Source organism: Pipistrellus kuhlii, unplaced genomic scaffold, assembly GCF_014108245.1.
Source record: "Pipistrellus kuhlii isolate mPipKuh1 unplaced genomic scaffold, mPipKuh1.p scaffold_m20_p_1, whole genome shotgun sequence".
NCBI lineage: Eukaryota > Metazoa > Chordata > Mammalia > Chiroptera > Vespertilionidae > Pipistrellus > Pipistrellus kuhlii.
Window position 1 is genome coordinate 132,566,087 of NW_023425404.1, and position 13,005 is coordinate 132,579,091.

At 41.2% G+C, this 13,005-nt stretch overlaps 1 protein-coding gene across 9 annotated transcripts in view; it reads left to right on the top strand.

The window, feature by feature from the left end:
- The first annotated feature begins 1,867 nt into the window (after positions 1–1,867).
- Positions 1,868–13,005, top strand: part of PPA2 (inorganic pyrophosphatase 2) — a 71,573-nt gene continuing 60,435 nt past the window's right edge. For 5 of the 9 annotated variants that reach the window (XM_036409981.2, XM_036409932.2, XM_036409970.2 and 2 more), the window contains exons 1-2: positions 1,870–2,081; positions 12,496–12,560. In XM_036409981.2, coding sequence (XP_036265874.1) covers positions 1,901–2,081; positions 12,496–12,560 — 246 coding nt within the window. In that variant the 5' untranslated portion in view covers positions 1,870–1,900. Of the gene's footprint in view, positions 2,082–12,495; positions 12,561–13,005 lie in introns of all 9 variants that reach the window. The other 4 variants (XM_036409940.2, XM_036409948.2, XM_036409955.2 and 1 more) reach the window with 3 other exon arrangements.

The following is a 13,005-nucleotide window of genomic DNA, read 5'->3' on the forward strand; positions in this document are numbered from 1 at the left end:
GTGGTTGGTGCTGTAGCAGTTAATTTTGAGGATTACCCTAGCAATGGAGATCAAACACATCAGAACAACAAGATGGAAAAAAAAAAACTTGGCTCCCTCCTATGGGAGAACCTTGTATCACTTCCTCCAGACATTCATGTTGATCAAAATTCTGAATGTTGCTTAGATATAAGTACTATTTCCTCTCCAAAAAGTTACATGATGGCTATAGAATCATTTTAATAAGATTTTATTTATTTATTTTGCTTTCAGATTGTTGTGAATAAGATTCATCCAATTTTTTTTGTGTCTATTTTGTTAACATTAATAACCAAAGGATGTAGGTTGTAGCCATGGAACAGTTTGGTTAACTAGTTTAGACTAGGATCAGATATGTAATCGTGACTTAATTCCTATAAATTAGTTAATATAATCTACATAAAGATGTTTGTCTTATCTTGTAAGAGCCAGGATTTTGTATATTTTTGCCCTGGCTGGTGAGGCTCAGTTGGTTGAGTGTCATTCCATTCATCAGAAGGTTGCTGGTTTGATTCCCAGCCAGAGCACATGCCCAGGTTTCTGGCCCAATCCCCAGTCAGGTTGTGTGTTTGTGGGAGGCAAGCAATCAATGTTTCTCTCTCTCTAAAAATCAACAAAAATATATATATTTTAAAAAAATAAACATTTTTCATAAATTTATGTTTTCATTGTGCTTATTAAAATTGTTTTTATTACATTTATTTTAAGAAGGTATTATTTTAAAAGTGCCTCTTAACTAAAACCATTTCACTTAAGTTTTGCAAAGATCACAAGTGTACTTTTTTGGTCTATTTGTAGAATTGCTACTTTTCTTACTTTTACTTTTGTAGAATAAGTGAAATATTTAAATTTTTAAACAAGTTTTAATTTCTAATTTTGAAAACTCCCCTTACTGCTGTCTTCAGATTCTCTCACTACAATTTATTGAGAACTGACCTTCATGTTTGATAAACAAGGAGGTCATCTGATGACCTTGAGAAGGTGGAGGAAGCCAATTTGGACTGAGATGAGGGAAGAATATGAAGAAGGGGAGGTTGTGCCTATCATAACTGTTTCCACAAGTTTTTCTGGAAAGTCATTTCATACGTTAATGAGAAAGAGTTGGTGAGAGGGGATTCCAGGAGCAATTTCACTCAACAACCAAAGTGCCACTATGATATGCAAGGGCATGGTGCTACCTCCTGTAAGGACACTAAAACGTGAGTCCTAAATGCTTGGCACCTTAACAATCCCGGGTGAAACAGGAAACATGATAGTTTCACAAACATATAGGTACAGTATCAAACGCCATTGTATAAGTGAAAATGTAAGAAAAAGGAAGGATGCATCGCTTTTACTTGGGTTAAATGAGGACTTCTTGAAGATCATAGAAGCTACTTGTTTTTGCTAAGTCAGTGTCAAGGTCATTTTCACAAGGATCATTATGTGTCTTAAGTTTTTGTGTGTGTGTGCGCGTATGCTTGTCGCCAACACTGGGCAGGATCTAGAGTAACGCCTGGCACAGTCACTCAATATTGCGTCATTATAATAAAAATAATATGGTAATTCTAAGTATTGATTTTTGGAGTTTATATAAATGAACGCAGGTATGCATTGATGGCAGTGAGCTTCTCGGGGCGGTGGCCCTTGTCTTGCTCACCTTTGGACCCCGGGCTCGCGGGGGGTGCAGTGAACAATTCGCTGTGCTCTCTGATTTCTCAAAATCACCGAGTCGGACCAGCAGCATCGCGGGGTCCCAGGGGCCAGCCCGGCAGGACAGGGCTCCAGGTCCCAGCCGCCGGCCGGCAGTGCCCACTCCGGGCGCCAGGGGGCGCCGGCGCGCGGCGGCTCCCAGCACCCCCCAGCGAGGAGCGGGCCGCCGACGCCACGGACCGCCGACGCCATGCGGGCGCTGCTGCCGCTGCTGCCGCTGCTGCGTACCGGCCGGGGCGGGCGCGCGGGCGCCCTCGTCGTCCGCCTGCGGGAGGGAGCGGCCGCTGGGCCCGCGCCGCGCCGCGCCATGGCCTCGTACCGCACGGAGGGGCGCGGCGAGCCCCCCTCGCCCGGCTACCGCCTTTTCTTCAGTGAGTACCGGCCGGGCCCCGCCGCGCGGCGGCTGCGGAGGCTCGTGTGTCACCGGCGCCCCGCGCAGCCTTCCCGCCTCCCTCCTCCCTCCTGGGGGCCCCCATGGCGGCCCAGACCGCCTTCCCGCGTACCCAGGCCGCGCCGAGCCGCCGGAGCGCCGCGGCGGGAGCGGCCGCCGTCCCGGAAGGCGGCGCGGAGGCAGCGCGCCCAGCGGCGCCCCGCCCTCCCGGGCCGCGCGCGCGGTCACCCCGCCGGCCCCGCAGCCTTTACCCGACTCCGGCCGCCACCGGCTCCCGCAGGTGAGGGGGGCGGGGAGCTCTCCACCCCGCCCGCCGGCCCGCCCCCTGGCGGCCGCGTGGCCTGGCTCCTCCTCCCGCTCCTCCCCGGGCTCCTCCCCCGGCTCCTCCCCGGCTCCTCCCTGGGCTCCTCCTCGGGCTCCTCCGGCTCCTCCCCAGGCTCCTCTCTGGGCTCCTCCCCAGGCTCCTCCCCAGGCTCCTCCTCTGGGGGCGGCCCGCTGTGCTATTGGAGAGGCGGGCGGAGCCCAGATGTCTAGCCGAGCGGGGACTCTGATGATCCCCTAGATCAGTGTTTCCCAAACGTTTGACATATGTGTACCCCTTCTATAATTTTCCTAACGCTGAGTACCCCTCCTACTCATGAGAACGTAGAATTAGGTGCAGCTAAGCAGGGGGCAGTGCATATCCCCACCAAACTCCGGTGCAACGCGTACCCCCACTAAACTCTTCCCGTACCCCTGGGGGTACGCACACCACACTTTGGGAAACACTGCTAGAATCTAGTGTTTACACTCACAAACTTCCACCTTGAATGAAACCCACGCTCCAGAGCCTCACTGGCTCCAGGGGAGCGCCCCCCCCTCCCCCAACCCGTCCCCAAAGTGAGCAGGCCCAAGCCCGGAGGGCAGGGGGCTTTCTGGGCGCCGGACTGGCCCGCTAAGACGGGCAGAGAGACCCAGGTCCCCGTTATTCTCGCTTTTCTTTGCACCCAGGTATTTCTCTGTGGAGCCCCCTATAACCCGAAAAGAGCAAAGTTGGTAGTGATGTAGCCATGCTTCACTGAGTTCAGAGCCCCCCTTAGAGCTTGGGGGTGGAGAGTCGTCCTTTTTTTTTTTTCTGTGAAATCAGCCTAGCAGCATCCCCCACCTGTTAGGAGCATCCCCTCCAGAGTGTCAGGCCTAAGCTCGAACGCTTCAGCTCACAGCTTTGGCCCCGGACACGTTTCCTAACTTGCTGAGGCTTGGTTTTCCTCATCTGTAAGCAAAACAAAAAACAAAACAAAACAAACAAAAACATGGCAGGTGATTTAGCCATAGGTCTAGCATGTACATTACCACAATAATACCTGTAATCATGGTCGTAATTGATGTCTGTAATTTACAAACTATTTACACATTCCTCATCCGAGCTTAGGGCTGAGGAGCAGTTTATGGCAGAGAAACCTGAGGTTGCCTGGCTTAGACCTTGTGATTATAACGCAACGGGTTCTAAAAATCCCCATTTTCTTAAAATTGGTTGCTTGTCCCCTCCATGCTACATACACATTCTTTTTCATCCTTGTGTGGGTATGACTGACCCTCAATAGGAACCCTCAGTAAGAAATCCCACCTTTCTGCACGGGTTGTGTTCCAAAAGTTACAATGAGATGATTTTGGGGAACAGTTTTTTTCATAGAAAGTGGTAAAAATGGCAGTTAGGTTTTTAAGCAGATAAAGGCATCTCTAAGGCATGATATGGTGAAGGTATTCTAGATTTGCCATAAGTATAGTATTAATGATAGACAAAAAAAAACAGTCAATCTTTAAGAAGTAAGCTCAGCACTGTTAGGAATGGCATTGAGTAGATTTAGTTATGGGCCCTACTCTTGAGATTCATGACATCAGCATAATTAGTTAAGAAGAATATAAAAACACTAACATTCTGTTTGGATGTTAATTGAGAAAAAAACAGTCTCGAGGAGCCTGGAGCACATGACGTAGGTGACAGGCACTGGCTTTGGAATGGGGCGTCCCAGGCCATAAGCCTGGCTCTGCCATGTGCCCGCACTGTGTGCTGTTGGGCAGGTGATTGCTTCATTTTGTTCTCTCGGGGCCACTTGACTGGTAGCTGTAAAATGAAGCCGTTGGCCTCACAGTGATCTTCCAGGTCCTTCTCAGCACTGATATTCTTTGAAGGCGTTGGATAACTAATAAACATCCTAACGACCTCTACTGAGGCAAAGCCTCCTTGAGGGCATTTCTTAGGCTGTATTTTATATTGGCCGCTCACTGTGTATTGAAGACTTGTGATTTTTCTGTAACTAGCATGCCACAAATAGAATATTTTTTTCATTCTGTTAGGATAAACAGCAGAAAGGAAGAAGAAATGTTTTACTGAGGTAAATGGGCAAGAATTGGAAGAAAGGGGAGTGTGGTTTTGCAGAGGGCCAGATGATGAGACAGTAATTGGAAGGTAGGTTGTTGAAACAATTTCTGAGCTAAACGCCAGATGGCATCCTTGGCCCAGGACTGTTAATACTTGCTGGAAGGGGTAAGACAAAGTGAAAGGAAGCTCCTTTAGGGTAAGGGGGTAAGGGGAAAGCAGTAAACAAGTAGCTCTTTGTAAAGATGGTCACAAATGAGATGTTTTAAATTCTGATGGTACCTGTATGCAGTACTAGGGTGCAGTTCTGTCTCACTTCAAAGAAAAACACGAGCATAGCACTCCTTGGCTGGAAAGTGTTGTTCAGCATTATGAAGGCGGAATCATTCCCCACATTTCCTAATATATCTGGAATACCAGCGCAGTGGGAAGTAGACCATTTTTTTAGTTTAATGTTTGTCAATGGGTTCTAGCTGCCATTCAGAGGAATCAGAATAAGTAATTGATGTAATACTTCCCCCCCTTTTTAATTAGTTTTGAACATTATAGAAACAGTTATTAAAGTAAGAAGACACAAGCGCATCCTGATGGAATCAGCAGGCCACTTGGTGCCAGTCCTGGCACTGTGAGTAACTTTGTGTGTGGCCTGACTGAGTCATTTAACCTTTCTCTACCTGACTTGATTTAACCATGGAAAGAAGAGATTGGACTAGATGATTATTTTCCAAACTGTACTTAGTTGAGCACAAGCAAACCATGGATGTTACTGGGTTTTCTTTTAAAAAGGTCTTCATGGTTTAATAAATTAGCAGAACATTTCCCATTTTATTGCCTCTTTAAAGTTCTGGGAATTCTGATGTCACTGTCCCAAATTTTGAACTCCAGAGTCCCGGTTTCTCAGAATATTATTTAATATCTTAGTGACTCCTAGCGTTTCAGGGAATTTAGTTTGGGACATGCTGATTGAGATGATTTCTGAAACTTCCAGAAGCAAGTCTAGACTGTTTCTGTAACACAACGCTAAGTCAAACGCTTAGGTTGTGGGCCTGGCTTGATTATCCTGGGTATCTGAAAAATGGGGATACCAGTAATAATTTTACCAACTTATTGTGGTAGTTAAATGAGACTGTGTATAGATATTTAATATGTTATTTCCTTTCCTATTTGACTTTAAGACATAAAATCAAAATTCTTACATCATTCTGTGAAAGGTGAAAACAGTGGAATGTGGATAAAATGGAATATTTTGAATCTATTTCAATTTATTAATTCGCAGGTCTCAAGAGTTTTTTGTTACTGCCCTACAGTCTTGAATTAATTGTAAAGTCATAATACAGGTTATACTTATTACATGGGGCCAAAATCTATACATGTCAGCATTCCCCTTTGATAGCCTGCATATTTTGCTTGTTTTGTTTCATTAATAACTTGAAAATGTACTTTTCATAATTTGGATTTTTATTACTATGGAGTTACTGAAACAGTGCTATGGATAATTGCATTTGTTTAGCATGAGGATGAATCATGCAGTTCTTTAACAATGAATTTTTTTTATCATTTATAGTTAGCATGTGCTTATGTTGAAATTACTGTATGTTCTTCTTTTTAAATACATTTTTATTGATTTCAGAGAGGAAAGGAGAGGAAGAAGCTGGACTGGTTTGCATGGACTTCACTCAAGGGGCCAAAGAGCCATTTATGGCTCGAGAATCGCAGTTTGCCAACAGCGGCTCTAGCTGATGCCATCCAGTCCCATAGCTTTAGCTTCCATCTATGCCTCCCAGATTTGTAACATTTAGCCCCAGGTTCTTGAACACAGAATTTACTCATCCAGCCTCCCACTCTGTATCCTACTTAAATGTTTACGAAGCATCTCAAGGTTAACATATACAAACCAGAAATCCTGACCCCTCCCCTCGCATTCCTGCCTGTTTTCACATCTATAACTAGTAACCTAGGAATCGTTCTTGTTGCCTCTTACTTTGACCCCATCTTAGTTCATCAGTCTCTTCCCTTAGCTCTGCTTTTAAATGTATCCAGAAGACAATTACATCTCTCCCCTTCCACTCCTGTCACTTTTTTCCATGTTACCATCATCTTTCACTTAGCCAGTAGCTTCCTGCTTCCAGCCTTGTCCCCCTGTAGTCTGCTTTCCACACACAAGTCACCTTGACCCTTTTAAAATGTAAGTCAGGTCATGACCAGACTCTGCTCAAACCCCAGCAGCTTTCCATTTCACTCAAAATAAATTTTAAATATTTACCATGTGACCTAATACTCGGCTTCCTCTCTGAATTCATCACACACCACCCTTCCCTTTGATCATGTGTTCTGCCATCCTGCCTCCCTGCCTGTTCTCAGAAATGCTGTGCATATTCTTGCCTGTGTGCCTGCAGTGTTCCTCCCTACCTGTCCGCTTGGCCTCTTCCTCACGCCATTCAGCTCTGTGCTGCATGTGGCCCATCAGAGAGACCTTTCATGGCCTTTCAGTGTAATAGTTTCCCCTCCCATTATTCACTCTCTTCTTTCCCTGATCAGTTTTCCTTTATGGTACTTCTTATGCCTGATATCCTAAAAACATACTCATTTTCATTGCTTTTGTAAATCCTTCTCCCCTGAATATAAGTTCCTTTAGAGCAGGGAATTTGTACACCTAGTACCTAAAACAGTGGTTGGTGTAATATTTGTATTCAGCAAATATTTACTGCATAATGAATTTATGGAGACCTTATAAACTAAATGGGAAAAGAAGAAAAAGAAAACTCGAATTTTAAAAAGTCATATGGGTGTCCTCTGAGATTGTAGTAGCTGTTACAGCCATTAAAAAGGAAGAAGAGGCTATAAAGAAAAGGCAAAGGACAAGAACTCTTAGAAAATTACAGTATGACTGTTAAGTCAACTCAATAGAAGTTGTAGTGGGTTGAATAGTGTTCTGTTGTTTGAAGCCACCAAGTTTGTGGTAATTTGTTACGTTAGCCCAAGGAAATTAATACAGGAAAGTTGAGTAAAGCAATCTACCAAAAAGTTTGAACAAAATGTCAGAAAAGGAAAAAAAATGGTTTGACTGGAACACATTCCAGAAGGAAGAAACAGACAGAATGCAGAAGAAATTATCAAAGGGGTGATATAAGAGATCTAAAAATTTAAGGACCCAAGTATTCTAAGTTCCAGACACAGAATTGTGAAATCTCAGAAAACTGTGATTATAAAGAAGATCCTAATAAAAGTCTTGTGACGGGGAGGGAGGGAGGGAGAACAGGTCACTTGAAAGGGAATGAGAACTAAACTGGTATCTGACTTAACAGCAACACCGAGTGCTTGATGACTGGAGTATTGCCTTCCAGATTCTGAGAGAAAATAATATTCTTCCTAGAATTCTCTCCCAAGACAACCATTAACCTGGAGTGAAGATTGAATGAAGACTTGGGACATTTACCTCACATGCAGCCTTTGTTACAGAACACACGTTAGAGATATGCTTCTGTAAAACAAGTAAACAAACCAAAAATGATGAATGAATAGGATCCAGAAAAACAGTAAATCTTAGCTGGAGATCATAGAAGCAAAATCCACGCAAGCATTCAGTCCAGGTATCAGCAGGAGGTTAGGTTTCTACAGGGAGCTGTATGGGTAAAGAGAATTCCACAGTTTTGATGGTGTCTGTGAGGCATTAAAACAGTTCATAGAAATGATTATGATTCACAATGGAAGAAGGGTAATTAGAAGCACAGGGCAAAATAGAAGCCGAACAAGAAAGGGAATTTAATTTTAACATTCTTCTTGGCTAAAAATCAGCACATCAACAGTGCTTCTCAAACTTCCCTGAGCGTAAGAGTTATTTGGGTGTGCTAAAAATACAGATATCCAGATTTTTCTCCTTAAGTTCCTGACTCACTAGTATGAATGCAACCAGGGTCCAGAGATCTGTTTAACAAGCACTCAGTTTTTTCTTATCCTTAGAAAATTTTGGAAATAGTTGACCCTTGGACAACATGGGAGTTAGGGTTACCAACTATTGACTCCCCCAAAACTTTACTAATAGAGCCTTACTGATAACATAAATTATAAATAAACACATATTTGTGTGTTATGTGTATTCATCTTATCCTTGCAATTGAGTAAGCTAGAGAAAAGAAGCTATTAAGAAAATCATAAGGCAAATACATTAACAGTATTTTTTTTTTTATATGTTTTTGATTTTAGGAAGGGACCAGGAGAGAAAGAAATGTTGATGAGATAGGAACATCAACATTGATCCCCTGCCTCCTGCACACTCCTTGCTGGGGATCAAGCCCATAACCCAGGCACTTGCCCTGACTGGGAATCAAACTGGCAGCCTCCTGGTGCATGGGTTGATGCTCAATCCCTGAACCATACCGGCCAGGCTATGTTATTTTGGGGGGGGAGGGGGGAATATTTGCTTATAAGTGGATCTGCTCAGTTCAAATTTGTATTATTCAAGGATCAACTTTGTATGAAAATAGGAAAAGCATAGAAAATTTGATATTAGAATATAGAACATTTTATCAGCCTTGATATGAAAATATAAAAGTTTAGGAGACAATAACTAGGAGTGAGAAGAATGAGGAAAGAGGGGTAAAAAGCTGATTAGTAGAATCAAGAAATACTGTGTATGTTTGGTAGAACAAAGAATAAAGAGCTATAAAGTGTAAAGATTAGATAATAGAGTTTAAGAGGAATAGGTTGAACCAAACTTATTTTTCAGATTTAGAATCAGTAGATAATTTCTGAAATGGATACAACTAATCATAGTTATATTATTTAGGGAGATGACTAAATTTTCCACTAGACCTAAGTAAAGTGAAGAGGTGAGAGTGGGTTGCTCTGATAGGCCTGAATTGGAGAGAGGTGGGGACTTCTGCTGTTTTAACCTTGCATATGCATTGTTCTGTTTAAACAACAACAAAATAGATATTTGAAAAAGTAAATTGGCAACAACTTGTTTTCAATTCGAAAGAGACAACTGAGCTTCACTAATTTACTCTGAGCCTCTGAGGAAGGACTGTCTGTCTCTAATGTGTGCTTCTGTTTAAAGAGTGATGTACATTGCAGCAGTACTTGCTGCATAGACCATTTCCATCTCTATGGCTCACAGGTATAATATGGATTACCCTTCCATTTTAAGGATCAGAAGATAGTGCGTATCTTTAAATCCACCTTTGGAGACTCTTAATACTTTAAATGGAGCATAATAGCACTGACTCTAGCAAATGTTTAATGGAAGATTCTCATCCTTTTTGTGCATTAGGTCAGTGCTTAGCTCTCTCAATGTGCCAGGAGAACTCCTTTTTCTTTAAACTTACAGGCCGAGGGTGCTCCTGTGATGGAGCATAACCCTGTCTTCGCTATGGACATAGCTCACTTTTTAGCACCTTTGTATTTAGTACATTTCCTTTTACATAACTAAATTATACATTGCTTAATTGGACAATGTAGGGAAAAAATTAAGTTTCCAATAAATTGATAAACTTTGTCAATCAAGGAACTAGAACTCGGGCTCCTGGCCTCCGCATGCATTGCTCCTGTGTGAATTTATTGGCGTATTGCTCACCCAAAACATTATATGTGATCTAGAGTCATATTTTATTTGCCTAGAAATAATTTTTACTACATTTATCTATATTTATATAAATTATTTATACTATTTGATGATCTAAGTATATGGTTACCTGAGTTAGACCATTCATTCATTTACACTCTTTTTACCTTCCAAAATGGCAATTAGAGAACAATTTAAACATATATTGTCATTACCTTAGTATTTAAGTAGATTGCTATTTAGATCCCAATTTAAAGAGCAGTTCTCACAGACCTTTAGCTTTTATCAATCATAGCTTGATATCTTCCTCAGCCTTGAGTGACATGCACTCAACCTACACCTTAATACATTTATTGGGGCTTGTTCCCAGTTAATAGGAGCATTGGAACTTTAGGGAAATTTATCACCAGATCTGTGTGCTAGAGGTATCATTTACTGTTTTTTTTATATATATATTTTTTTATTGATTTCAGAGAGGAAGGGAAAGGGAGAGAGAGAAACATCAATGATGAGCCAAAACCGGTTTGGCTCAGTGGTAGTGCGTTGTTCTGCGGACTGAAAGGTCCCAGGTTCGATTCTGGTCAAGGGTATGTACCTTGGTTGCAGGCACATCCCCAGTAGGGGGTGTGCAAGAGGTAGCTGGTTGATGTTTCTCTCTCATCGATGTTTCTAGCTCTCTATCTCTCTCCCTTCCTCTCTGTAAAAAATCAATAAAATATATTTAAAAAAAAAAGAAAGAAAGAAAGAAACATCAATGATGAGAGAGAATCATTGATGGGCTGCCTCCTGCACACACACACACCCTGGGGATTGAGCCCACAACCCAGGCATGTACCTTGACCGGAATCAAACCTGGGGCCTTTCAGCCCACAGGCTGATGTTCTATCCACTGAGCCAAGCCAGCTATCAATTTACTCTTTTTTTTTTTTTTTTTTATATATATATATATTTTATTGATTTTCTACAGAGAGGAAGGGAGAGGGATAGAGAGTCAGAAACATTGATGGGAGAGAAACATCAATCAGCTGCCTCCTAAACACCTCCACCAGGGATTTGTACGCAACCAAGGTACATGAGCTTGACTGGAATCGAACCTGGGACCTTTCAGTCCGCAGACTGATGTTCTATCCACTGAGCCAAACCGGTTAGGGCATCATTCACTCTTAATTACAAAGGCAGCCCAGCTACTCTGTCAAATTTCCTGCCTTAAATTTAATAATGAATTTATCTGGTTTGTGTAGCATCCGGAACTCTTAGAGTTGAAGTTATTGTTAATTTTCATCACAGTGGCAGTTCCCTAGTGTAACAACTGAAGTAATCTGCTAAAGCAACAATTCTCAACCTCTTTAATCTCAGAGCAAACATAAACTAATTAAAATTATGTGGTATACCAAAAAAAAATTGTTTTTTGCTGGTCTGACCAAAAATAGGTATAATTTTGATTTATTCATACCTGATGGCTATTGCTGTGCTGGCTGTTATCATTTTTTTATTTGACAGCCTAAGGGAAAAGAGGTGAATATGCCTGGCTAAATAGTCAGGTATTGCATGTTTTAAAAATACTTTGTCACACCGGTTGAAAATCACTGTACTAAAGGATTGAATTTAAAAAAAAATAATTTTTATTCATTTCAGAGAGGAAGGGAAAGGGAGGGAGAGATAGAAACATCAATGATGAGAGAGAATCATTGATCGGCTGCCTCCTGTACATTCCACACTGGGGATCCAGCCTTGCAACTCAGGCATGTGCCCTGACTGGGAATCAAACCATTAACAAATGATAATAAAAACACGGGCTGGGCTAAAGGATTGTATTTTTATTCTTCAAAATTCTACCTTATCTTTGTGACTTAAAGCAGAGAAAAGAATTACAGATTGATGATTGAAACAGATACATTTCAACAAAAGTACCTGTTGGTTTATTGTATTTTATTTAAATTATACATATTTTTTAAAGTATTCAAAATATACATTGCAGTATGTAATGAAGATAAGTAAGTTTGTTATTAAAATTTTTTAAAGAAATGTACCTTAATATTAACATTGTTACCACTTTGAGTGGAAAGGAATTTTTCGTTTCTTTAGACCTTTGTTCATATGAATTCTAGGCAGAAATTGGGAATTCTGTTGTTCAGTTTCTCTTAGGGAATTGACATCAGTTTTAATCCAATTCACTTAATGAAGACCTTCCAAAATGACATTTTTCATATTTGGGATTTTAGTCTATTTTAAACATTTTCTGCTTTGGATGTTTAAACCACAGAAATAAGTAATGAATTCATCAACCTAAATATGGTTTATTTGGTATATATTTCTTTTAATGATTATAGTGGAGCAAGTTTTAAAAGTTGAATTAAACTTTAATTGGGAGTTAAAGTTAATTTTGAAAATACTTTAAAAATATTTTTAAAGTGGATAAAAGTATACTTGCTCCAAAGAATGGGCTCATTCATTGTTTAATTGTTTTCTTTCCAGAGAATGAAGTTGGTCACTATATTTCCCCCTTTCATGATATTCCTCTGAAGGTGGACTCTAAAGAGGTATTGTTTTAACTTGTTTTGGGGAAGAAAATACGTACTTCTAGTGTCACCATAAAATACTTTTTGAAAGCCTCTAGAAAGAAAAGAATGTGGCCACAAGTCAGGAAGGACATGAGTTACTACAACAGGACTGTAGCCTCCTTCATGAACTAGAATTTGTATGAGAATAGGATTTTGTCTGGAAGACTTAGGGAGAAAGGAATGGTAGTGGGCCATCAAGCTTAGAATCTGGTAGGAAATAAAGATTTAAGGTTAAGAATTTAAGATGTTAACAACAGACTTACTTTTAATAATAATAATAAAATAATTAACATTTGATGATTTTTTTTCTATTTGCTGGCCATAATGTGAACATGTGCCATTTTATTTAATCCTTATGAGTCACTATTATCTCCAAGGACACCAAAGCTGAAGGCATTTCACTGACTTATCTAAGATCAAACAG